We start from the raw sequence: 27,378 nt of genomic DNA, 5'->3' as shown, positions 1-27,378 counted from the left end.
AACTAGAGTCAAGGTAATTGGTGTGCATTCTGATTTGGCTGATTTTCTTGACTAGGAGGATATGCAGAACAGACTGCTGTCTTGAGTTTATTGGTCTAGCAAGTTGTGAATGCCATTTCAGCCAAAAACCTGCTTTTGTTAAGGAAACAAGAGGCTGAGGACATGGCTTGGCTTTCCCTGGAGCAGCCCAGCTAAGGCCACCTTTGTTCTAGAGCTTAGAGAATGGGCAGCCAGTTCTTTGTGGCAAAACATGTAGCCCTAGGCTGACATTACTGGTTATGTTACCCATCTCATGGGATCTGGTTGAGTCTCAGTGATTAGGTATCCAGTAGGTACTAAGAGGGGCCAAAGTTTGTCCTGTCACTGGAATTTCTCATGAAGTCTGTGCTTTCTGTGATTTGAATCCTGAGTATTTCTGCTATTAGGAAAGTACTCAAAAGCAGCTTGACCCATTTATGCCTAGTGTTCCATTATTGGAACTCTAAGCATGTGGGAGTTATTTAAATCCTACTGCTCAAGGTCATCGCCAAGCAGTAGGTGACCTCAAGCATAAATTGCAACCTCAGGCATAAACGGGTTAACAGAGCTTAGGTAAGTTAAGGTTTTCAAGTAGAAAAAGCAACTAAGCCATGAAAAAAATGTGAATGAATTTTCTTTCCTTTCTTTGGTTGCTGAAGTTCTATTAATAGGTATGCTGTGGATTTAAAGACCAATCCAGGACTCAATCGAGGAATACCACATACTAGAGGGCCTCATTTTTCTGTATTTCACTGGATTTTGTTTGAGTGCCTGCTGTGTGCTCGGAGGCCCATCTTTGTTTGCCCCTGGTTAGATGACCTTCCCAGCCTTTTGCAGGTTTTTAATTTGCCATCATTTCCTCTATGTCTTTTTATTTACCTATCAAATGAACTAAAAAATGGTTTCTCAAAAATATATAGCCTTTCCTACCACTGGGCCTTTAATCATGCCACTGCTTTTATCCAAATTCTAGAAGATGTTTCCCTTCTGCCTCCAATCATCGCCTATTAAAAACGAACCAGTTCTTCAAAGCCATCTCCTCCTTAAAGCTTCCTTAGTTACCCTATCAGGAAGTGATTTTACTTTTAACTCATAGCACTTGGTTTGTGCTAACTGCCTTGTATAGCAATTCAATATTTGTATCTATATATTCTGTCTCCTATTAGACTGACTCTATATTCTGAGTCTTCTGTGTTGTTTAGCCTTGGATGTGTAGGCACTCAGTGAATATTTGAGTGAATAAGTGTTCCCAGCCTTTTAATTTTCCATCTTTCAAATAGATTTTACCAGGGGCTTTTAAACTTTTACCCTCAAACTAGCTCTCTAGTTCCTTCTTAGGCTGAGCCAACCAAACCTGCACTCAGTTTCTCTCTGTAAAGCCCGGGCTTTTCTTGTCTAGCCGACATGCTGCTGTGGGGTAGATTGTGGAGTCAGTAAGAGATCGTCAGTGACACATTAAAAACACGGTTATTTAATTCAAATTGAAATGTTACACATTTTCCTGAATTTCCCTTTTTCATTTCTAATCAGGCTTGGTGCCAGGAGGTTTACTTTTTAGGAAAACTGGAGGTGATTACCTCTCACTACTTTTTTCTGTTTCTCTCCTTTGTCTTACTTTATTCCTTAGTATTTTCTCTCTCTTACCCTCTCCTGCTTTTCATATTCTCTTCTACTTCCAACCTCTTCTTTCCATGGATGCTTTGTTTCTTAATATTTGCCCTTTATTTCTTTAGTGTAGAAATGTTGTTAGCCTTTGGTAAAGTTGTAGAGTATCTCCGTTTAGCCTAGCAAAATAAACAAAAAGCAGAGTATTATTTAGGAGTAATAGGTCACATGCAGGGAGAAAGTAAAACCTGTGGATTTGGGTCGTGGGCTTCTAACTCTGGCTGAGCTGCACTCTCTGGCCTCAAAAGTGATAGGATTGTCTGTCGCAGTTGCCTCCTTGGAGACTGAATCTTGTTTCTCTGGGTTATGTGCTAATACTTTTCCTGCCAGAGTTTAGTAGGCCTCTGGTTTTGTCTCCTTTGTTGCCTCTGCCCCCTCATCTGTATGCATGAATAGTCCAGCACTGACTTACAGACTTGCTCTTTCTGTGGGTTCAGAAAGAATTAAGTCTGAGTGGCATATGGTTTTGTCTCTGGGTCCTATTTTTCTTGTCTTCAGAACAACAGATGCATCAAGGACTAAAACCAGTGCTTCCAAAGTCTCTTTTTCCTAATATGTCATCAGAAAGCTTTGTAAGCAGAATGCTTTGCATCCCTCTTGTTTGCTTTTGTTTTCAAGCTTTGCTACTCCTGCCCTGGTCAGTGGACTACTTGCTCCAAATGTCAAATATTACTGGCCGGGCGCGGTGGCTCACGCTTGTAATCCCAGCACTTTGGGGGGCCGAGGCGGGTGGATCACGAGGTCAGGAGATCGAGACCACGGTGAAACCCCGTCTCTACTAAAAATACAAAAAATTAGCCGGACGTGGTGGCGGGCGCCTGTAGTCCCAGCTACTCGGAGAGGCTGAGGCAGGAGAATGGCGTGAACCCGGGAGGCGGAGCTTGCAGTGAGCTGAGATTGCGACACTGCACTCCAGCCTGGGCGACAGAGCGAGACTCCATCTCAAAAAAAAAAAAAAAAATTACTAATAATTGTTCCTGACCATTTGAACATTAGCTTCTTTCTCATGTTGATATTTTTCCTCCTGGAGTTCTAATCCCTCTCCTCTCCTTTTTTATGTTCACATGTAACCATAAACTCAGATAGGAAAAGTTCATAAGATCATCTTACCCCTGTCTCCCATCTGTACCCACAAATGTTATCGAGAGTCCAATGCTCAGATTTTCTTCCTTACCTATAAAACCTACATGTTTGTGCTCTGTCTCTTTTAGTGGAATTCTTATCTACCAAATTGTCTAACAGAAGCCAAGGGGTCATTTCCCTATTATCTTCAATATGGCCCCATGTTTTACAATTCTGTCTGGAATTTTCTTTTTCTAGTTCATTAACTCTTTTCTGTTTCCACGGTATAGATGCGGGTCCTTATCCCCTGCCTGAGCAATTGTAAAAGCCTAATCTTGCGGTCTTCAGAAGGTTTCCACTGCCCACATTGCTACTAGATTACCTTTTTTTTTTTTTTTTCTTTTTTGAGACAGAGCCTTGCTCTGTCGCCCAGGCTGGAGTGCAATGGCATGATCTTGGCTCTTTGCAACCTCCACCCGCTGGGTTCAAGCAATTCTTCCGCCTCAGCCTCCCTAGTAGCTAGGATTTACAGGCACCTGTCATCATGTCCGGCTAATTTTTGTATTTTTATAGGGATGGGGTCCCACCATGTTGTCCAGGCTGGTCTTGAACTCCTGACCTCAGGTGATCCACCCGCCTCGGCCTCCCAAAGTGCTGGGATTACAGGAGTGAGCCACCACGCCTGGCCAAGATCATATTTTAAAATTACTAACATGAGTTCATTTTCTGCTAAAAGTATCTCCATTTTGGGATGGCGAACATTCCTTTTCCTCATAGTGAGCCAAATAGGAACTTGTCAAGAAAGGACACGTGGAACCCTGTTAATCATACACATAAGGGTATGGTGTCAGATACGACTTCCTCTCTGTAAAACAGGCTACAAAGCACTCTTAGGTTGAGCCACCTTTCCAAGCACAGCGATGATTTGTAAGTGTGGTCTTTTTAGTTAATAAGAAAAAAACTGTAGCCAGTCAGGTGCTGGTCTGAAAGGCAGAAATAATTCTATGAAATTGTAGCAACTGCTGTTAGTAATCTTGGCTGCATTGTCAGCAAGATCCCATTGGCAGTGCATATGTTTTTTCTTCTCTCAGCCCATCCTCTGGATGGGAATTCTGAGCCTAGGGTGTAGGTGCTTGACAGGAATTGTTAGAAAAACCCAACACTGTAGCAACACAGTAAGAGTGCTGCTGTTCTCAGCTGCATCTAGAGCCTTTGACTTGATTTCCAAGCCTTGGCTTTGACCTTCCTGATTTCCAGGACCAGCTTCTGATGTTGGACCTGCTTATTTGGTTCAATCCATGTTTAAAAGTCTGAAAACACCAAGACAACGTTAAACAAAAGTTTTGGGTTTTTTTTTCCCGAAGATATGAAAAAGCTAATTTTTTTAAACCTCTGCTCCCTTCCCCTTTCTTTAATAACAGAGGACCAGACTATATTTGTGACATTTAAAAGCAGTTTTTAATTATGGTTATGATAGTTGGAGAAGCAGAATTCCAAAGAATTCTGCAGTGGGAAAATGCAACCTGGAGCTCCTCTAAGAATAAGCACTAAAATTAAACTAAGTATATATCTCCTATGATAAGGAAGAGAGACTTGTGGGTATTAATTGAGACAGTTCTGCTCATGGCTCTGAGGTCATCACTGGGCTCATGTGAAGCTCAGCTTGCTTTTGTTCTCAAGGTCCAGACGTTACTACTAAGTTAGAAGCAGAAATAATTCTGAACAACTAAATAAAGCTGGGGTGCTTTGATTCAATGTGCTTATTTCATAGCTTTTGAAGACCCTGATAGTGCCGTTGATGACCGAGATAGTGACTATCGCAGTGAGACCAGCAACAGCATCCCACCTCCTTACCATACAACTTCCCAGCCCAGCGCTTCTGTGCACCAGTTCCCTGTGCCGGTGCGATTGCCACAGCAGCTGCTACTTCAAGGCAGTTCCCGGGACTCTTGTAATGACTCTATGCAAAGTTATGACCTTGATTATCCAGAGCGGCGGGCCATCAGGTGGGTATTGGGCACAAAGTACTTTCTCTTCCTAATATCCAGGTCTCATGATGCAATTGGCAACAAGAATTTGGATGCTTTAACCTGAAGAGGTAGTGAAAGTGTAGCAGTATCACGGGCCAAACTACAGTCATTTTGCGTAGATTATTAGTCTTTTTTTTCTTCCACATGTTTATACATTGCCATAAGGAATTTTATGTTTATATATTGCCATAAGGAATACTTCTCTTTATGATCAGTGATTCTCAACTGATCAGGGCAGTCCCACTTGGGGTGTATCTGCCCCACTTCCTGACTCAGTGAGTTTGGTATACCCTTTGCCAAGATTAAAAACACAAAAAATCACAGATTGGATAGTCCTTCTTGCCTAAATATTTTTCTGGGAACTTTAGAAGAAAACCAATATGATTTCTTATAGCAGATTAAGTATTTTTACTGGAACTTTGTTTTAATTTTATTTTATTTCTTAAATATATAAAACAATTATGTGGTTTAAAAGACGTTAAGGTACAATACAGCATAAAGAGTTTCCCACCCACACTTACCTTCCTCCACCCCATCTTCTTCCTGTTTCGTAATTCCCCTCCTACTGTTGTTTCTTATGTATCCTTCCATAGACTATTGTCATATATTTATCAGTATAAAAGCAAATACATACATATGTGCTCTCCCCTGCCCCAAGATTAAAAAAAATTTCAGACTTAAAGAAAATTTGGAGACATAATTCAATGAACACCCATATTCATGTTGCCTAGATTTACCAGTTGTGTTAACATTTTACCACATTTACTTTATCTCATTCTCCCTAATATGTATTCATATACACACATTTTCTCTGAACCACTTAAAAATAAGTTGCTTCATCAGAAAGTATTTCAGCATGTTACTCCTAAGAAAAAGAACTTTATCTTATTTTAACCTCAATATCATGATCACACTCAAGAAGTTTAATGATGCAATGTTATTATCTCATGTTTAGACCATATTTAAATTTCCCCAGTTATCTCCATAATGTTCTGTATGTATATTTGTTCCTTTCTGGTCCAGGATCCAATCCAGAACCGTGGTGCATTGCATTTGGTTTTCATGTTTCCTTAGCCTCCTTTAATTTAGCAAAAATTTCATTGTCTTTTTTTTTGGTCTTTTAAGAAGCTTTTTTTTTTTTTTTGAGACAGAGTCTCACTCTGTCTCCCAGGCTGGAGTGCAATGGGGTGATCTTGGCTCACTGCAACCTCAGCATCACCGGTTCAAGTGATTCTCGTGCCTCAGCCTCCCGAGTAGCTGAGACTACAGGTGCACGCCATCATGCCCGGCTAATTTTTGTGGTTTTGGTAGAGACGGGGTTTCACCCTGTTGGTCAAGCTGGTCTCCATCTCCTGGCCTCAAACGATACGCCTTCCTCTGCTTCCCAAATGGAATTACAGGTGTGAGCTGCCATGCCTGGCCTAAGACACATCTTTTTTTTGAAGAGTGCAGGCCAGTTGTTTTGAGAATGCCCCTTAGTTTGGTTTTTGTCTGATTGTTTCTTCATGTTTAGAATCAGGTTAAACATTTTTGGCAAAAATGCTGGATGTTTCCTTCACATGCATTCAGGAAGCACATACTTTGTCTTATTATTGGTAATGTTTAGTTTGATCTCATGGTTAAAAAATTTGGTATATGCCGTATTTCTCCAGTGTAAAGTTTCCTCCTCTCCTTTGTAATTAATAATATCTGGAGTGATACCTGAGACTGTATCAATACTCTGTTTCCCCAGTAGTCTTTTACTCAATGATCTTAGCATCCATTGATCCTTGCCTGAATCAATTATTTTATTGATTGGAGGTTAGTTTTCAAGAAATCATTCCAATTTAGCTTATCCTTTTAGTTTCTAAAATTCACTAGACTGGCTAGGTGCAGTGGCTGATGCCTATAATCCCAGCACATTGGGAGGCCAAGGCGGGAGGATCACTTGAGTCCAAGAGCTTGAGACCAGCCTGAGAAACATAGTGAAACCTCATCTCTACAAAAAATAAGCAAAATTAGCTGGACGTGGTGGCACATGCCTGTAGTCCTAGCTACTTGGGAGGCTGAGTTGGGAGAGATTGCTTGAGTCTGGGAGGTCGAAGCTCTAGTATGCCAAGATTGCACCACCGCACTCCAGTCTGGATGACAGAGCAAGACTCTGTCTCAGTCAATCAATAAAAAATTCACCAGACCATAGGATGATCTCCTTTTCTTGCCCACCTCACCAAACTGCTACATGGTGAGTTTAGAGACAGGGTCTTGTGTTGTTGCTCAGGCTGGTCTTGAATTCCTGGGCTCATGTGATCCTCCTGCCTCAGCCTCCCAAAGTGCTTGGATTACAGGTGTGAGCCACTGCACCTGGCCTTCTGGAAGATTTTTAGTGACTAAGTGTCTGCTCTGATCTTGCTTCTGTTTCCTAAATGAATGCTTTTGGATGTTATATCTATAAAGAACACACTGAACTAATAAGCTCCTAGCCTGTAGGTTCTTTCCCCATCCCTACCTTGGTACACAGAAGAAGGCAGTCTTTAACCTAAGTGAAAGAAAGGTCAGGCTGTCTTCAGGATTCATTGTTTTAAGTTGGACATGTAGCTTCTGCTACTATAATCAGTATAGGGAAAGATTTTCTTTTCACTGTGATCCTCAATGCATATAGCCTTTAGATTTCACAAACAACAAATTATAATGCCTTAGGCTGGGCGCGGTGGCTCACGCCTGTAATTCCAGTAGTTTGGGAGGCTGAGGCGGGTGGATCACCTGAGGTCAGGAGTTCGAGACTAGCCTGGCCAACATGGTGAAAACCCATCTCTACTAAAAATACAAAAATTAGCTGGGCCTAGTCGTGGGCGCCTGTAGTCTCAGCTACTTGGGAGGCTGAGGCAGGAGAATTGCTTGAACCCAGGAGGTGGAGGTTGCAGTGAGCTGAGATCATGCCATTGCACTCCAGCCTGGGCAACAAGAGCGAAACTGCGTCTCAAAAAAAAATCATAATGCCTTAAATAATTTGTTCTTTTTTGTAGTATAACACAGTTTGACTTCTGCTGATGGTAAAAAATTGTTTTATATGTATTTTTTTCTTATTAAAAGAAATATGTTTGACTATATTCTTGGCTACACATCCTCAAATATAACTTTCAGAAAGTTAACAGCTTGGCTTCTTTTTAGACTAAAAATTTATCAGCAAATTTCGTTTTCTTGAAATCCCTTGATGTATTTTGCTGGTATACTTTAATATTGCAAATACATTCTAGATATTGGTACAACATGTTTAATTTTTTCATTTGTTTCTTAGAAAAATAAAAGAATTCTAAAAAGCTCACCAATGAAAAATGATTGCAAATTGAAGTATTTAAAAATTGATATTATAGCTGTTCTTTTTCTGATATGGAATAAACTTTTTGACTACATTGATATAATATTTAAGAACATGTGGATTTCCTTTTCATATTTTTTTAGTCTGAATGCTTTTTATCACATTGGCAATTTTATTGTTCTAGTCTTCTCATTGAACATGTATTAAGTCTTATAACTTCTTTCTTCCTTTTCCCTGTCTCTTCCTTTTTCTTTGCTTTATTGTTCCTCCAATTTTATCCCTTCACGTCAGACAAGGGTCACAGGCTAAAGATGAAAAAATTAGGATTATTTCAGCCTTCTCTGATGTTGACTATGAAGAGCAAGAAGGTATACATAAGGAGATAGAGGGGAAAATATCACAAGAGTTTCTAGAAAATAATAACATAAACTTGAAGGAAGCAGAGGTAAAAGAAATTAGAACCCTTTCAAAAGCTGATGAATACTACAGCCAACAAAAACGACCAAAGTATAAGAACAGGAAAAAGATACCACTTCAGAGCCAACAAACAGAATTCTCTACTGAGTTTAAGGTTGAAACATCTGTTTTCTCCAGATATCCTCAGAAATATGATACACTAGATAGAAGAAGAAAAAAGAAACCCTTATACAATCATTTTGAAGACGGTGAAAGAAGGCAATATGATGAGAGATCTGAAACTAAGACTAACTACAAAAGTACATATTCTAATACTGAAAATTGTATCCTTTGCCATACTGAAAATAAACAAAATATGGGGTACCCAGTTTTGTACCCCTACAAAAATGGATTTGTGGTTAAGAGTGGCATGCAGTGCATTAAGTTGGAAAGTCATGATTATGATCTGTCCAGTTGTTTAAGGCACTGTGAAAAGTCATCTGGCTCAAACCAGCATGTCACTAATTTTACCTCATTAGATATTCTTGAAGATTCTACTAGTAGTACTTCTGATGAACTTCTGGATTCCCCCATTTCTGATAAGCAGGAAAATTTACAGTCACCAACATGGCATTCATCCAATGTCCACCATATTGGAGATTTTCCTGAAGAATATTATGTAGCAAATTCAGCATTGCCATTACAAAGGATGAATTGTGATGCAAAAACACTTGGAGATCTGTCTGGGTGCTCTATAGAAGAGATAACCCCTTCCTCTATTGAGGAGCCCAAGGAGGACCATATTGATACAATGGATGAGCTTCAGTGTTTGTTAGAAACGGTGTCAGAATATTTAGCAGAGAAGGAAGAGGAGATTAATAGATTTGGTTCACTTTCAAAAACTAAAAAATCACATAAACCAAATAGTACTGTTGATGCAGAACAGAGAATGCCTGGGGATCAAATACCACCTTTAACTATTGTCAAGAATGACAAGGACATGGCCATCTCTTTCCCTGAGTTGACTGGAGTAAAATGTTCTGTTGGTTCTTTGTTTAGTTCACTCACAGAAAAAGTGGGTTCAGGCACAAAGCATCTAACAAACTCTGTAGAAAAGTTGGTTTCCTTAGTCCCAGAAAAAACAGAAACTCTTAATCAAATAGAGGCAATTAATTCGGAATCTAAACCCAGAGCCATGGCGGTATTGGAGAAGGATCTTTCCATGCAATCTCCATTATCCTGTCAAAGAGATGATAATGTGAATATAGGCAGACATGGAAAAACCTCTGAAAATGAGCACATGGGTAATAAAACTGGGAGTTTATACTTTCAGAATACAACAGAAAGTATTGCAAAGGACTTGGCTCCACAGAATCAGAGTTCAGTTATAAAGTCGGTTTTCAGCAGGTTAAATCCATTGAAGATCTTTTCAGAAAAGGAGGAAACAAAAAAAGATGATGACCAGAGTAAGCCACCAAGAAAAGAAAGCTTTGTTGAGTGTGGTTTGGAGTTAAATAAAAGGGAAAGCACTCTTGACAATCACAGTAGTAGCATCATTGCTTTAAATAGGAGTGATGAAGAAACTGTAGGCTGGTTCCAGATGCCCACAAGTGAGAATTTATTGTCCTCCCAAGTAACCAGTGAACCTTCAAACTTAGTTAGTTCTGCAAGTAAAAATGATGATATTGAGAGTCTATTGGAAGGAAAACCCTGTATAGATCTGTCTCTGTTACCAGATCAACAAAAAATATGTGCCAAAGATACTCCAGGACATCCTTGTATAGCTGGCAGTAGAACTGCAAATAAAGAGGTATCTTCAAAGCCATTAGAGGAGGACAAAGTTACTGGTAATGATGATTTCCTTGAGCCACTCAGAAAATCATTTAGCCAGTTTTTGCTCACTTCCCCTGAGACTTGTTCAAAGGAAAGTTTGTCAGAATCTGTGAAAATTCACCAGATGGAGGAAGATGGATTAGAAAGGGGCTCTAAGAAAGATGGTCGTTCCTTTTCCTTTAGTGGAAAACTAAATCTTCCATTTTTTAGAGGTCTTGGTCATTCTGAAAAGCAACAGGAGTTAAAAGAGAAAGGAAGCATTTTTCCTTTGTTTAAATTTTCTTTCACTGACAGCAAGGTTACTGTTAATGACCAGAGTTTACATGGCTCAGCAGTAACCACTGATAAGGAGAGCAAAAAAAATTGCCATGAAGATACCAAACATAGTTCAATAAAATCTAGTTCTGTTCCAAATATTCATAGTGATCTAGGAAAATTTGACAGTAGAGAGGAATTTAAAAAGAATGACCAAATAAATTGTCCTGAAGATGCCAAACTTAATTCAATAAAATCTAGTTCAGTTCCAAATATTCATGATGATCTAGAGAAGTTTGACAGTACAAAAAAATTTAATAAGAATGACCAAGTAAATTATCCTGAAGATGCCAAACTTAGTTCAATAAAATCTAGTTCCACTCCAAATATTCATGATAATCTAGGGAAATTTGACAGTACAGAAGAATTTAATCAGAATGACCAAATAAATAGTCCTGAAGATGCCAAATTTAATATAATAAAGTCTGATTCAGTTACAAATATTAATAATGATCTGGAGAAATTTGGGTGTATAGAGGAATTAAATCCAAGTGACCACACAGCAGGAGAGAATTTCGAAAGAGATGGCTTAGCCATCCCTGGGGTTGTGCCCAAAGAACATATAACTTCAGATCCTTTAGGAGAAGGTAAGAATCTTATACAAGCAGCATCTTCAGTAGCATCAGGCTCTTCATTAGAGTGTATTTCTACCACTTCCAAATCCACTTTGGTTAATGAAATTAATGAAGATAAGGTTATAGATAAGACTTCCAAGAAAAAAGCCCAAGGAAGCTTCCTTTCTGGCCTGTTTAATAGGTTTTCTTCTGCTGAAAATTTGTCTAGTCAAGAATTAAATTTGAAAAATGATGACTCCTGTCACAAGAATAATACTCCAGGTTTAATCTCTGGAATATTTAACCTGCTATCAAATAGCAGTATGACTGATCATAAACCAGAGGAAGCAAAGTTCATGTCTTTAGGCAACATGAAGAGTTTGAATGGAGATAAGCATTTATCCTTGGATGAGGTCCCTGCTACTTCATGCGTGACTTCTGAGAATCTGAAGAAGCGTGTTGAAAAACATGAAACTTCTAGCTTCATAGAAGCCTCCTTATTACCTAAAGAAAACATACCATTATCTGATGCTGGGGGTGATAATCATCATTGTTCCCCTACAGAGAAAAACCAGCAAAGTGAAAAGCATCACGCCTCCTCCGAGAACATTGTACTTCACTGTGCTCCAAGTGCTCAGCTAGGTTTTTTGGAGAAATCTACGGCTAAGAGGCAAACTCCAAACCATATTCTTGAGGCAACACTACATGAAAATTCAAACAAGTTAAATTCACCTGTACTAAATACTAACATTCTCAATAAATCAAGCAACTATCAGGCTTTTGAAGAGATGAACAATCCTTTCTGTTTTGAATGGGACTCTGACATAAAAGATTTGTCTAAAAATTCCAGAAAACTTCAGCCACTTTATTATATGTTAAATCAAAATAGATTTCCATCAGCTGATGCTTTCTTGTGGCTTGACTCAGAAAACTCAGTGATAAATTTTTGCCAAAAAGATCAAAATGCAAATATCTTGGAGTGGAGAACAAATCCAAACAGTGTCATTTGGTGTGACTTACCATATGAATCATTCAATCAGTTAGCATTTAATGAAGATTACTTATTAAGAGGTGATGTGTGGGCAGCTAACTTGTTATATGGAAACTCTGGTCCTCTTCCAATTAATGAGGCTAATAATTCACTAGAAGAATTACCCATTGACTTAAGTTCTTCATCAGATCATGAAAAGACTACATGCCCCATAGTTGATCAAGAATCATTAAGAATGGATGAAAACTTTATTTTTTCAAGTTTTGGTTATGAGTACCAGGAATGGTTGTCATGTCTTGAACATGGAGTGTGGTGGCCATCAGAGGATGGGGATTATGGATATTATATGTTTCATGATGGTCAATATATCTATTCTCTTCTCACTGATTCTACTGGGCAGTATGCATATTTATTTATACCTGACTCTTATCAAGAGTATTTGGATTGTGATTTAGAGACAAATGGTCTATCAAGTATTATGTTGGATGACAGCATTATTTCTGCCTGTAGTTTTAAAGTACTTGATAAGGAAGATGAAATATTGTGGTATGTTGAAGAGGAACCAATTGATGACCCTCTTGATTTATCTTTAGCTTTGCCAAGAAGTGAGGAACCATTGTATCTAAATTTAGAAAGCTTTTCACAAGTACTTAAAGAGTCAAGTTATGACCAAAGCGATCAGCCACTAGATTTTTCAGGCTATAATCGTCAAAAGTTTAAAGGAGATTTTAGATCTTTCAAAGAAAAGCCATGTGGTTCTGAAGACCCTGAATGTACATTAGATCTCAGAAATCAGCCCCGAACTATTAGTAATCATGTCTTAAGCAGAGATCAAATTATAGAAAGAGATAAAAACCAGCCTCTAGCTAAAGATTCATCAGTTCACCTTTCCAGTTTCCATTGGCCTCAGTCTTCTGTTGAAGAAGTTACCACTTTGTTTCATCCTGAAAATATGACTAAATTCTCACAACAAGCAGAAGAGACATCATTAGTGAACAAAGTAACTTCAGTATTTTCTGTTTTGGGTGCCTCAGTTGAAAGTACTTTGAAGTTTGATAAGAGTGAATCCTTAGAGTCTTTGGCCATGCAGAAAGTGAATCAGCAGTCAGATTTAGCAGAGCTCACAAATGATGGCTTTCAGTCATTAATCGTGAGTAAGCAATTAGAGAGTAACTCCCCAAATGTGGAAAAAAGTCTTCTTAAGGATTCAGAAAGACAGATAGTATCCAATGTTCGGCATCCAGAATTGACCAAAAATGTAAGGCAAGAATTCTCTTCAAATAAAAACATCCATGTGAAAAAGCAAAGTTTGTTAAAATCTGGTTTCCAGGTAAGCCAAACAACTCCTCAGGCTAAATCAGGTGTAAAAGATGACGAAATCATTACAATGGACTCTATTTCAGTTTCTCCTGCACCTCAGCCTAGTGGGGATGAGCATGAGAATTGTGAGCTTCCCCAGGACCAGTCATCCAAAGAGTCTGATAAAACCTTATTTAAAAGTGCATTGAAACTCTTCAGTCGAGAAGAATCGTCAGTTAGTATGACAGCAAATGAAAAACAGTCATCTGGATTTTTGAATCTTTTTAAGACTCAGGTGAATAAAGAAGGATCACCGAACTTAGAAAACACTGGTGATACAAATGTCAAGATATCACCTCAAGAAAAGAAAGAATCTTCTGGTGTTTCAAATTTTTGGGGTACCCTTGGGGATTTCTTTAAAGCCAATGTATCTCCTATACAGACAAATGAAAATATGTCTGTTTCTTCAATGACTAATAATGATGAGGTCAGGTCAAGTCCTACTCCTATGGAGCTAGCTAGCCAGGGTGCTGGGAACTTTCCTGCTGCACCAGTTTCCTCTAAAGGGAAGGCTAGAGTTAGAAGACTGAACAAACAGACTAATATCGATGACAGTAGGTTAAAGGAACCATCAACTAGAGGGATCCAGGGTAATGATTTGACTGAAAAAGAGGTACCATTCAGAGACCATCTAATCCAGCAGTCACCTAATTCATCTTTTTCAACAAGTAGTCTCAAAGAGTCTTCCAGGGAGTCTTCAGCAGAAACTAGTGGTGTGACTACAGTGACAGAAGTTTCAAAAAGTAATGAAATATCCTTTGATACCATGAGCAAAAGAAATTCAAATGAACAAGATCATTTTTCTGACAAAGACTGGAGTTTCTCCATGGCTACAACATCTTCATCTCAACCAGAGTTATCAACCAAAAAGAGTATATTTTCTTTTCTGACTGGATCTGAAAAATCTGAGAACAGAGCCTCTGCTACTCTACCAAGAGCCAAATCTCAAGCAGAAGGGCTATTCACACTTCCTTCCTTTTTTTCCACTGCTAGCTCAAGCATTAAGAAGGATGCCTCTCATAGTAGCTCTACTTTTAGTTTCTTCAGCTTGTCCTTTTTGGATCAAAAAAAGGAGACCTCTGGGGAAAAACAAAGCATTTCAACTGTTGTTCCAGTGACCTCCCAGCCCTGTAAGAAGACAAATGTTTTTGTAGACAGTGGTAGCACAATGACCAGAGAAAGTTCCAGTGGTCATAGAGATAGCATAGCCCAAGAAGTAGTTCGTGAACAGCAAATGGCGCCTTGTATTTCCATTAACAACACCATTGAGTTTACCTCCCTTGCAGATGAGCTCAGTGTAGAGAAGGACTTTCAGGAAAAACTAAGTTCCAATATTGTACCAGGGACATCAGTGGATTTCCGGATGAATGAGTTGCAAAAAGACATTATTCTTCCTTCACCAGAGTTTCAGGCACAGGCTGAAACATTCCTCATTGGCCCAGAGAACCTTGGGATAGCTCCCCATGAAGAAGAGGCTTTCAACCACAAAGCCTTCCCCAGTGACTCACTGTCCAACTCTTTTTCACATGCTGAACAGTTAATTGAAAAATTCAGTGATTTAGACACTTGTACTAACTGCCACCAAAATGAGAAATTTACTACTGACCCAGTGAACTTGCCATTAGAAAAGGCCCCTGATGAGGTCCTACCACAGATCCTGGAGCCAGCCTCTTCCTCTCCAGAGCCAGGGTGTGCAGGGAAACTTCAAAACCAAGATGCAGATAAAGAGGAAGACAAATTTGCATTAGGCTCTTCAGCAGACATGCTTTCAGGGTTTGTCACCAAAGTGAAATCTTTCTCTGGGAGCTTAATTGAACCTCCCAAAACACTCTCTGGACTTTTCTCCTCTCCTAAATCTCCAAAGAAAAACTCCTTTTTCTCTCTTGCTTCTGATGTATCATCTCAGCCCCTCAAAGGTGAATTATTTGGAATTTTCAAAAGTCCCAAGCCAGAGCCATACAAACAAGAATCATCTCTCCCAGCTACTTCATGGCTTCAAAATGGTGGTTCCAGAGATGCTGTAGGATCAGTACCTCCAGAAAGGAGAGAAGCTGCCTTTACAGCACCCAGTTCAGAATCTACTCTCAGTGACTGTAGAATGACTGTGGTTAGTGCAAAGCCAGAATCAGATATCTTGACAGATGATGCTAAACTAACAAGCAAAATGGAAGACAATAATACTCCTGAAAATATTCTGGAACCTCAACGTTCTGAAACAATTAATACATCATCTTTCTCAGGTGATGATACTGGGCAAGGAGTATTGTCTCTGAGTGATGAAGGAGACATGGGGATATTGCAAGCTACAGACACAGAGGCATCGTTAGAAGCAGAGAACTTTGCGCTGCCAACACAGTTGCATCCAGATCCTACCTGCGTTGCCGAAGAGCTTCCACCTCCAATTCAGCCATCTCTTCCTCTTGAGTCAGAGCCAGCTATTCAAACTGCCTCCGCAAACCAAGACTTACTGGAGCTGCATCCAGCCAGTTCACTAGAAACTGATACTACGCTGTTCAGTGATGCGAGTGTGAGCCAGAGCACCACGCTGGAAACTGAAGGGCACTTTTCTCATCCTCTGCTGGAGGACCCTGCGCTTCCTGCCAAAGAAAGTTGTGAGATAATTCATGCCCAGAAAGATCCACCTGTAGTCCGCCAGGAAACAGAACAGTCAAGACCACGTTTTGAGATCCCAAATGTGACCACTTGGCCAAAGCTTCGTTTGCCATCCTCTGCTACTAACCATGGGAAACCACTGAGCTCTTTCTTTTCCTCATCTCTCCCCTCTGGCAATAGAGCAGCAGAGACTGGTTTAATGTCCAGTTTTAAGAAGTTGTCAACTCTATTTGAGGGAAGTAGTGAGGGGAAAGGGAGTGTACTAGCAAGTGATTCAAAACTAGGATTTGGAAAGGTGGATCTTTCATTTCCGTGGCCAAAAGAGAACAAAGGGGGCCCTGAACCAATGCCTACAGAATCCTCCCCTCCAGTTTTAGTTACTAGCGGTGATCAGGACCTTAACTCCAGTGAGGCTAACAAAGCTTTGGAGTCTTCTCAAATATCTGGGGCCAGTGCTCAGCCAGCTAATGTCTACACTCAGCCCTCTGGGACCTCTGAGCAGCTGGCGGCCAGGCCAGAGGTCTGTGCTCAGGGGCTTTCAGGGCCTGGAGAAGGGGGAAACCAGCAGGAAATCTCAGCATCTGGAGAACACTGGGATACCAAAGGCAACCTCTCTAGCCCCGCTTGTCCTTCAGGGAAACATGAGGAAGAACCCTCCACTGTCTCTGAGATATTTCACCAGCCAGAAAAGCAAGAAGAGGAGGCAGTGCCTGCCAGTACTGACTCTGATTTGAATGTACAGCAGCCAGTCACTCTGAATGACATCAAGGAGCTCATTACCAACAAAAGGCCTGTTCTTAACTCAAGCATCATAAATGGCTTTAAGGAATTGACCATTTATGATGCAAGTGACTTAGTGGTAGATTAATCATAGCTTGCTTTTTATCCTTCCTGTGTCTTTCCTAGTACCCGAGCTTCATGTTAATTAGGGGTTAAATAACAAGAACTCAATGTGTGGGTACTTTCCTCCTCCTCTTCTCTCTCTGCCAAATGTAATTCATTTATTGGAACAAGGAGCTTCCTGCTTAAAGCAAAGGCTGGGCACCCGATATTTACTCATTCTGGTTTGTTCTGCCTTGTATAAGGTGAAATGGAGAAAGGAGGGCAGGAAGAGGTAGTAAGTAGTTGGTGGTATATATTAACAACAACTACATATAGGCTAGGATGCTTCCTTGGGCCTTAGGCACTTATATCTTGTAGGAGATGGGGATAGACCTATTTTGCTTTGTTTTTTCAAGTCTTCTAAGATGCTTTCTCCAGTGGCAATGAGTGTATTAAGTAAAATACAAAATGAAAAGGATGCCTTGGGATAGTCTGTATTCCCATATCCTATTCCATACAGATTTGCATAGTTTCTTCCAGGGTATCATCTCTGCCTTTTACTACCCTCAAGGCTGATGTCTGATAAATGCTTTGAGTAAAATCTTCACAGCAACTCAGAGCTGTCCTTTGCTGTAGTTCTTCAGTCTCGAGCAGTGTACAGGATCCATCTGCAGAGGGTACTATTATTTCCTCTAAGAAGCAGTACCATACAGTACAGATTAAGAATGCTACCTTGACCTCTGGCCCAAACTTGTTCAAAGGGGTTGGTCAGGGTCAGTGTGTGTGTGTGTGTACTTATGTACAAGTATATGTGTATGTGTGTTGAACTACTCAGAACAGTGACCTGGTACCTATTCTGCTGGCATGGGCTAGAGGATCAGAAATCAGCCTGAAAATACCAGGTAATTAGGAGGAACTTTAGAGAAAATCCCATTGGAAAATAACAGTGATTTCTCTTCTTTGACCAAGGGTGAACACAAGCCCTTTAGTTAAAGGCTTGACTCTGTGGTAAGACAATTCTTCAAAAGACCTGAAGCCCTTGGATGATAGGGCCATAAGACTCAAGGAAGTAACTTCTAGATACTGCTCTTCTTTCCACCACTCTGCCCTTCTTGCCACTGTCACATTCTCTGCTACAACTGCTTTCTCTCATAACTTTCTAGATATGGGAATACAGGTGATTGAGAATAGATTGGCTTGCTGGTCTTCAGATACAGATATGCATGAATACGGCTCTGACCCAGCTCCTGGAGTTGGACTTTGTCCACTCTTTCTACACTTGATCTTAGCCAAAAGGCCGAGAAGCGATGTCCACTCTTTCTAAAACTGAGCCTTGCCCTGAAAGAAGCTCTGTTATAGATGTTCATCTTTGGGACACTTCCTATGCTGCCAGGGATATCATTGTAGCATTTATGTTGATGAGACCATTCATTTGTGTAATCTCTTGATCCTGGCCTCTATCTTCCAATGGGTTCTATTAACTCATCTTGCAGATGAGGAAACTGAGATGATAATTGAAGGAACATGTCTGCCCTCCTTTGCTCATCCTAAGGTACAGGCATACACATTTACAATTGTAGAGGAAGAAATGATGACCTCAATGTAATAAGTAATAGAAAAAGAGTGGAATTCATTCATTCCATTTTACTGTGTGGAAATTAAAGAAAGATTAATCACAGCCACTGGACAAGCTTCTTTAGAAGACTGAATAAAGAATTTTAGGAATAAGTAACAGGCCATTTTAATAATTTTTAATCCCACTCACAAATCGCCTATTAAGATAAAATATCCTTCAAAGTCAAGTGCAGAGCTGAGGTTAAGTGTCGTTGGAGAACCCAGCATGTCGTGTTGTTTTCCTGTTGTGTTTTTGCTGAATAGAGACTAATTCTTCTAGATTATGAAGTTTGGTCCTCTCTTCCCAAGAACCTCCTATTTGATTCTTGCTACTGATATAGTCATTATTTCCTGAATGTCTCCATGCTTTTGTCCTGGTCCTTGATTGCATTTATTTGCTTATCTGTCTTTCTCTCATTCTCATAGCCCCACCAGCAGCAGTAGGTATGGCTCCTCCTGTAATGTGAGTCAAGGAAGCTCTCAGCTAAGTGAACTAGACCAGTATCATGAACAAGATGACGACCATCAGGAGAGGGACTCGATTCATTCTTGCCACAGCTCTCACAGCCTGTCCAGAGATGGCCAAGCAGGTTTTGGAGAACAAGAGAAACCCTTGGAGGTGACAGGTCAAGCAGAGAAGGAGGCACCATGTGAACCCAAGGAGACGAAAGAAGATGCCACAACCCACCCTCCCCCAGATCTGGTGCTGCAAAAAGACCACTTCCTAGGTCCCCAGGAGAGGTAGGCAACAGCTGCCTTGAGGAGCTCACATGGCTTCCTCAGTACCTGCCCTGTGGTATTGCTGAAAATAAGTGATTGTCATTTGTTTCCCTGCAGCTGGGTATGGTGGTAGTTTACACCTCCAGGCTCAACTCTGTATTGCTTCCTTTGATTTATGGTGTACTTTCCAAGATATTTTGGAGATCTCTGAAGAATATTTGGGTTTCTGTTTGTTTGTTTTTGAGATAGGATCTCACTCTGTTGCCCAGATTGGCACGATCTTGGCTCACTGCAGCCTCGACAGCCTGGTCTCAAGCAATTCTCCCACCTCAGCTTCCTGAGTAGCTGGGACTACTAGGTGTGCACCATCACACCTGGCTAATTGTATTTTTTGTAGAGACAAGGCTTCACCATGTTGCCCAGGCTGGTCTTGAACTCCTGAGCTCAAGCAATCCACCTGCCTCAGACTCCCAAAGTGCTGGGATTACAGGGGTGTGCCACTGCACCCGGCCAGCACTTGGGTTCTTTGTAGTTAGTGAGCTGCAGTGTACCAGGACTTCTTGAGTCTGCAGTTCATAGCTTACTAGTTGACCTTGTATATGGCAGCCTCTGAGTCAGGAACTGACTTGAGCCAGGTTATTTCATCCACTGGGGCTGTTGTGGGTACTTTGGCTGACTTCTTAACCTATTAAGAATGCTACTTTGACCTCTGGCCCAAACTTGTTCAAAGGTGTCGGTCAGGGTCAGTGTGTGTGCATGTACTTATGTACAGGTATATGTGTATGTGTGTTGAAGTACTCAGAACAGTGACCTGATACCTATTCTGCTGGTATGGGCTAGAGGATCAGATATCAGCCTGAAAATACCAGGCAATTAGGAGGAACTTAGGGAAAATCCCATTGGAAAATAACAGTGATTTCTGTTGTAACTTTTTTGGTGAATACTTTGTTTTGTTTTTCCCTGGCTGAGAAACCTAGGATACAGTTAAGAAAGAATTGATCTAGAAGTCAGATTTAACCCACCCCTCAGCCTCCTCAGGGCCTAGCAATGTGTCTACCAATTTGTATCCATAGGAAGAAAAATTTAAAATGTATCCTCTTTAACATCTCATAATGAAGCTGAGTACAGAGTCTGAATGTTATTACTGAGCTAAATTGGTTAGAATAGCTGATAGGTTGGAGCAGAGCCAGACTTCTCATTCTCAGCACTCGTGACATTTTGGGCCAGATGATTCTTTGTTGTGTATATTATAGGATGTTTAATAGCATCACTGGCCTCTACACACTAGATGCCAGTAGCAATCCTTGCAACCCTCAGTTGTAACAACTAAAACTGTCTCCCGACAGATTTCCCCTGGTGGAGACAGTTGCCCACTGGGGTAGAGTGATAAGGGATGGGTGTGACTTAGAGTTTCAGATTTCAAGATCTAATAATAAAGCCTCTCACTGAAACACCAGAGCACTGAAAGAGGATTACATGGTAAAAATTAGGGAGTGGCTGGTGCTTCTGCTTTACCACTGGATTAATAGATGAGTCGCAAACCTTTCTGAAGATATTAACTTACTTTCTCTCTTCTTCCCTTTTTTGGTTTTTAGTCATCTCTGGTAGCTCATCTAATAGATGGGACATCCAGGAGGTGAGCTGTGGACCAGGCTTCTTATTGGGTTGATGACTCACTGAAAAACTGACTCTGGCTCTCCATAGACCTTAGACTTGGCAGTCACTGTTATCAGGGCAGAGTTCCTGGTGGAGAAGCAGAAGTGCCCAGCACGAGTCCTCTACTGGTTGTGTCCTCTCAGGTCCTAGCTGTGAGAGTGAAACCCAGTTCTACCTTGGCCAGAAGTGCCCACAAATGTTTTAGAACAGTTGACACATTTAGTTGGTATCAGAAACGACCATGTATTTTAACATGTCTAGATGGTGGACACTTGTCTGCTGAACTGGCTGTAGACCTCAAAGAGAGAAAGGAGAAACATTGTTGCCAAGAATTAACCACTATTCTAATTAATAATGTGGATAATGAGTTGTTCTAATGCAAGGTAGTGTTTCTGTCTCAAAGGTATTTTGTTATGGGTATTGTTTATTTTGCTGAGGTTGTTCTAGAAGCAGCTCAAGGAACAAGATCATGGCAGTAAAAGGGCTGTGTTTTTTTGTTTTTTTTTTTCTTTCTTTCTTGGCACTTTTCATGTAAAAAGGAATGGGTAAGCCTTCTGAAATACTTAGCAGAGCATGAAGGGTTTGCAGGAACAGAATTCTGCCCTAAGGATGCTGTGCAAAACCCCCAAGGGAACTGATCGTTTTAAGAAGTGCAGTGAGAGGGGTTGAAAGGCTTATTCCACCCCTCTCTGCATGGTTTCTATACAACGTATTGACTCAGGGCTCTTGCCATTGCCTCTAGAGTCCTGATCCCAGACCGTTCCAGGGAGCTACCACACTGGGTAAATGACAAAAACGAGTAGGAAAAGAGGGAACAGATGAAAAGCTAAAAGGAATTGTCATTTTAGAGATGAATTATTTTCACATTGAGTATTCAGTACTATGCTGCTCATTGGGTACATGAAAAAAGAAGGAAAAGAAGGAACAGATGAGGCGCAGTGGCTCACGCCTGTAATCCCAGCACTTTGGGAGGCCGAGGTGAGCAGATTGCTTGTGCTCAGGAGTTCAAGACAAACCTGGGCAACATGGTGAAACGCTGTTTCTACAAAAAGTACAGAAATTAGCTGGGTGTGGTGGCATGCACCTGTAGTTCCAGCTGTTTGGAAGGCTGAGGTGGGAGGATTGCCTGAGCCCAGGAGATTAAGGCTGCAGTGAGCCGTGATCATGCCACAGCACTTCAGCCAGGGCAACAGGGTAAGACCCTGCCTCAAAATAAATAAATAAATAAATAAAAGAGGGAACAGATGAGAAGCTAAAAGGAGTTATCGTTTTAGAGAGGAATTGTTTTCACATTGGATATTCAAGTACTATGCTGTTTTAGTAGCCTGAATCACTAAATAAGTGTAGGCATGAGTACAAACCATTTTATTTTAGACATTTGGCAGTCTTGCCTTGAGCAGTGTCACCTTGTGGCCTTGGCTATTTTTAAGAAATGTACTTTTTCTCTGTTACAAGTTTTCCTGAGGAGAATGCATCTTCACCATTTACCCAAGCCAGAGCACATTGGATCCGAGCAGTTACCAAGGTTCGACTCCAGCTGCAGGAGGTAGGAAATCTGTTCTAGTACTGGTTGGGACAATTTTTCCTTTGAAATTGGGAGACATATGGTGCTGGAGAAGCAATCAGTGATTAGTCATCTTCTTACAGTGTGCTTCTGGGAATGCATGACAATTAAGCCAGAGCTTTAAGGGATGGGAAGTGGCCAGTGGCTTTCTTCTGTGCTGATTAATGGAAATCAAATAGACCTAGTGGGCTGAGAGCCTGACCGTAAAGTTAGATGCTTATTTTCAAGTACTGTTCATTGTCTCTTTGAAGCTGTTTGAGTTTAGGGTGAGTTTAGGGCAAGAAACGATTTCAAGCCCCTTAGGATAGTTGTCTCCCTTACCTAGCCAGTTCATACTGGCTGATCTGTAGGGGCCAAAACAGGGTACAAAAATATCTATGGAATTTGCCAGTTTAAGTCCCAAAGTATCAGCACACTAAGATCTGAAACAACGTAAAACAATTGTAAAAACAAAGATAAATATTTTTCATTTTCAGCATTACAAGTTTGAAGTGTCTTTATCTGTGTGTTAGGAGGTAGGCAGTCTTTAGGCAGAAGGTACTTTTTTTTTCTGTATAAATTTAGGAGGTACCAGTGCAGTTTTGATACATGGATATGTTGCATAGTGGTGAAGTCTGGGCTTTGGGTGTAGCCATCATCCGAATAGTGTACATTATACCCATTAAGTTATTTCTCTTTCCTTACCCACTTCCACTCTTCTAAGTCTCCAGTGTCTATTATTCCACACTCAATCCATGTGTACACATTATTTAGCTCCCACTTATAAGTGAGACCATGCAGTATCCCATGGTGTGTGTGTATATATATATATATATATATATACACACACACCACATTTTTAAAAGCCAAACATCTGTTGATGGACACTTAGGTTGATTCCATATCTTTTTCCCTTTTTTTTTTTTTTTTTTTGAGTTGGGGTCTTGCTCTTTTGCCCAGCTGGAGTGCAGTGGTGTGATCACTGCAGCTTTGAACTCCTAGGCTCAACCAATCCTCCTACCTGTGCCTCTTTAGTAGCTGGGTCTACAGGCATGCACCACCATGCCTGGCTAATTAAAAAAAAAAAAATTGTTTTTTTTTTTTGTAGATGCAGGGTCTTGCTGTATTGCCCAGGCTGGTCTTGAACTCCTGGCCTCAAGCGATCCTCCCACTTTGGCTTTCCAAAGTGCTGAGAGTACAGGTGTGAGCCACTATACTTAGCCCATAATATTTTTGCTACTGTGAATAGTGCTGTAATAAACATATGGGTGCAGGTATCTTTTTGATATACTGATTTATTGAAGTTACATGTTTAATGACAATTGGCTGTCAGTAGTATAATATCTGGCAGATATTAAAAGCACAATCATGCTCACATATGTGCACATATATTTTAAAAATTAATTTATTTTGAAGCAATTTCAAACTTAAGGAAAAGTTGCAAAAACAGTAAAGAACTACTATGTCTCCTCACCCCGATGTTCCAACTATTCACATTTCACATTTACTTCATTGCCTTCCCTCTATTATGATCAATCTTTTTCTGAATCATTTGAGAGAAAATTGGAGACATGATATTCTGTCATTCCTAAATCTTCCTTTATATTTCCCTATAAACAAGGCTATTGTCCTGTATAACCATGATACAACCATTCAAATCTGCCAAACAACAATACCAACACTATTATCAAGACCCTATCCATATTTTGCCAACCATCCCGACAATGTCCCTTTTTCCTTTCTAATCCAGAATCCAATCCAGGATGACACATTGCATTTAGTTGTGATATCTCTTTAGCTTCCTTCAGTGTTTCCCATCCTTAGCAGTTTTAAATTATATAGGCTTTTCATTTTGTAGCATGTTCTTCATTTTGGGTCCATTCAATGTTTCCTCATGTCCGGACTGAGGCCATCCTTCCACGGCAGGAATTACACACAAAAAATGATGCTGTGCTCTTTTCAGAGCATTGCATCAGAAAGTACCTGATGTCAATGTGTCCTACCATTTATAATGTTAGCCTTGATCAGTTGGTTAAGTTTGTATTGGCCAGGTTTCTCCACTGTCAAGGTACCATTTTTCCCTTTGTGATTGTTAAGTGCCTTGTGGTGCAGTACTCTCAAGATATGCTGGTATCTTGTTCCTTATCAAATCTCTACCTACCAGCTAAGTAACCGTCTCCTATCTGAATCTACCACCACTAATGATGGTTGCCAATTGGTAACTTTCTGTTTCTATTATTCTTTCTATATTAATTAATTAGTTGGCACTCTATTTTTAGGAAGAGATTTCTCTTTTCTCTCATTAATTTATTTATGTCAATATTGCATTATGACTCTTACATTTCTAATTTATTACATGAGTTATAATCCATTACTGTCATTTATTTTGGTGCTCAAATTGTTCTGGCTTCATATGAGCACTCTTAATTTGACCCTTCAGGGAGAACATAATGTTTTAGTACTTATTGAAAAGATAGCTGCTTGGAAAAGGTATTTTGAATACAGATATTTGAAAATGCTACTATTTGTATATATATGTGTGTGTGTGTGTGTGTGTGTGTGTGTTCTTTTATCAGAAACAATGTTACTGATAAAAACTCATAACTGCATGCTTTAAAATCTTGGAAAGAGACTATTAACATATTAAAAATATTTCTAATGAAAATTTCCAATGAGTTTTGAACTTGTTAAAAATATGAAAATATTTCTCACGATTTTGCAAGAACAGCTGACATCAGAGAAGAGGAAAAATTACTAGCCAAAGTTTAACAAAATCTCTGAATAATTAGTATGTTGGAAGCAATTGCTCTTCTTTCATTAAATTTGATATATCATTATCTTTTTCAGCTGTGACAGCTATGAAAACCATGTATTGAAGTAATTGAGTGTACAATCAGACCTTAAAGTCATTCTATAACAAAATATTAAAATGAGATTTAGGAAATAGGCACATATATCACATTGTTTTAAAAAAAGTATCACTGTGAATATTTTTAGTTACAGCAAAAAAATTTTTTGTTAATAAACATTAAAACATTTTTAAGTTTGTTATGCTTTTCACATTTTAATTTTTATAATGTATATTAGTAAAGTTATACATCTATATAATTTTTAAATGAATAAATATACATATGTTGAGAGGTTCATGCTAAAAAATTTTCCATGGATAGGGCTGCCTAATTGCAAACACTGGGAGTCCGTTGATATAGACTGACGTGAGGCAAACAAATGTTTGTTTATTTATTTATTGAGACAGGGTCTCACTCTGTGGCTTAGGCTAGAGTGCAGTGGCATGATCATAGCTCACCGCAGCCTCAACCTCCTTGGCTCAAGCGATCCTCCCACCTCAGCCTCCCTTGTAGCTAGGACTACAGGTACATACTACCACACCCAGCTAATTTTTTTTAATGCTTTGTAGAGATGGAATTTCACTGTGTTGCTCAGGCTGGTTTTGAACTTCTGAGCTCAAGCGATCCTCCTATCTCAGCCTCCTAAATTGCAGGGATTATAGGTGTGAGCCACTGCATCTGGCTAAACAAGCTTTTTTTTTTTTTTTTTTTTTTTTCTTTTTAAGATGGAGCCTCACTCTGCTGCCCAGGCTGGAATGCAGTGGTGTGATCTTGGCTCACTGTAATATCCACCTCCCAGGTTCAAGCAGTTCTCATGTCTCAGCTGCCCTAGTAGCTGGGACTACATGCCTGGCTAATTTTTTTTTTTTTTTTTTTTTAATTTTTAGTAGAGATGGTGTTTTACCATGTTGGCCAGGCTGGTCTCAAACTCCTGATCTCAAGTGATCCACCTGGCTCAGCCTCCCAAAATGCTGGGATTACAGGCATGAGCCACCACGCCTGGCCTAAACAAGCATTTAAAATGAACGTTTATGGAATGAATGTCATAATACTTACTGATTTTTTATTTCTAAGTTTTTTAAAAGTAAGAGTCTTGTAATTCTTCCTATAGAGCAAAGTAATTAGCCTTATTCAGATAAAAGGAAAGCTCTGAATTAGAAAAATAAGAATATATTGGAGAAGACACAGTTTAAGTTATGGCCTTTTCTTTTTCAGAAGTATGATAATTCAGAGTCTCTCAAAAAGACTAGCTGAAAACAGTTGCCAAAGCTTGGAATCATACAGACAGAGGCATGGTTTACCTAAGAGTAACTAAGAACTTAATGGAATAAGAGAACAATAGTAAAGATATTCTTAACACAGGTGAACTGGCAACTGATTAGAAATGTCCAAGAGGAGAACAAGAAGCCAGAGTTTAAAGAGGGTTCTGATAACAGTTTAAGATTGAAGTAGAAATGTACCATTTATACTTAAGATGAGATTTAATAACATTGGTTGAAGTTATGGGAGAGAAAGAAGTTAAGCACAACACCAATGATTTTTTTGCCCCGCTGCCACCCCGCCACCCCAATCACTCCTTCACCCTCCACTCAAGATAATCTTTTTTGTTAGTTTCCTATTTATCATTCTAGAATATCTGTCTGTAAGTACAAGCAAATATGAATATACTAATGCTTCTTTACCCCTTTTTATACGAAAGATGGTATATTATACATACCGAGAATATCTTGATTTTGCATTTGGAGATCCTTCCATATCAGCTCTAAGAAAATTTTTCATTCTTTTTTATAGCTGCGTAATATTCCATTGAATGAACTACTTGTTCTGCAAGTGTTTAGTCCTTTGTTGATGTTCACTTGGTTGTTTCCAGTCATTTGCTGTTAACCATGTTACAAATGAGTAACCTTGTACATATGTCATTTTGCATGTGTGCAAGTATACCAAGGGGATATGCATTTATAATTTTGATAAATATTGCCAAATTGCCCTCCATTTGTCTGTGGCTTAAAATAACAAGGGCTTGTTTCTTGCGCTTACTCCACA

The 27,378-nt window shown here is 39.8% G+C and overlaps 1 protein-coding gene across 5 annotated transcripts in view; it reads left to right on the top strand.

The window, feature by feature from the left end:
- UNC13B (unc-13 homolog B) overlaps positions 1–27,378 on the top strand; it is a 247,584-nt gene that overhangs the window by 133,886 nt on the left and 86,320 nt on the right. For 4 of the 5 annotated variants that reach the window (XM_055293824.2, XM_055293823.2, XM_055293821.2 and 1 more), the window contains 3 exons: positions 4,517–4,751; positions 18,994–19,308; positions 22,399–22,489. In XM_055293824.2, coding sequence (XP_055149799.1) covers positions 4,517–4,751; positions 18,994–19,308; positions 22,399–22,489 — 641 coding nt within the window. Of the gene's footprint in view, positions 1–4,516; positions 4,752–8,664; positions 16,921–18,993; positions 19,309–22,398; positions 22,490–27,378 lie in introns of all 5 variants that reach the window. The other variant, XM_055293818.2, reaches the window with a different exon arrangement.

The sequence above is a fragment of the Symphalangus syndactylus genome, chromosome 9 (genome assembly GCF_028878055.3).
Source record: "Symphalangus syndactylus isolate Jambi chromosome 9, NHGRI_mSymSyn1-v2.1_pri, whole genome shotgun sequence".
Taxonomy (NCBI): Eukaryota; Metazoa; Chordata; class Mammalia; order Primates; family Hylobatidae; genus Symphalangus; species Symphalangus syndactylus.
This window is presented reverse-complemented; position numbering and strand designations above follow the sequence as displayed.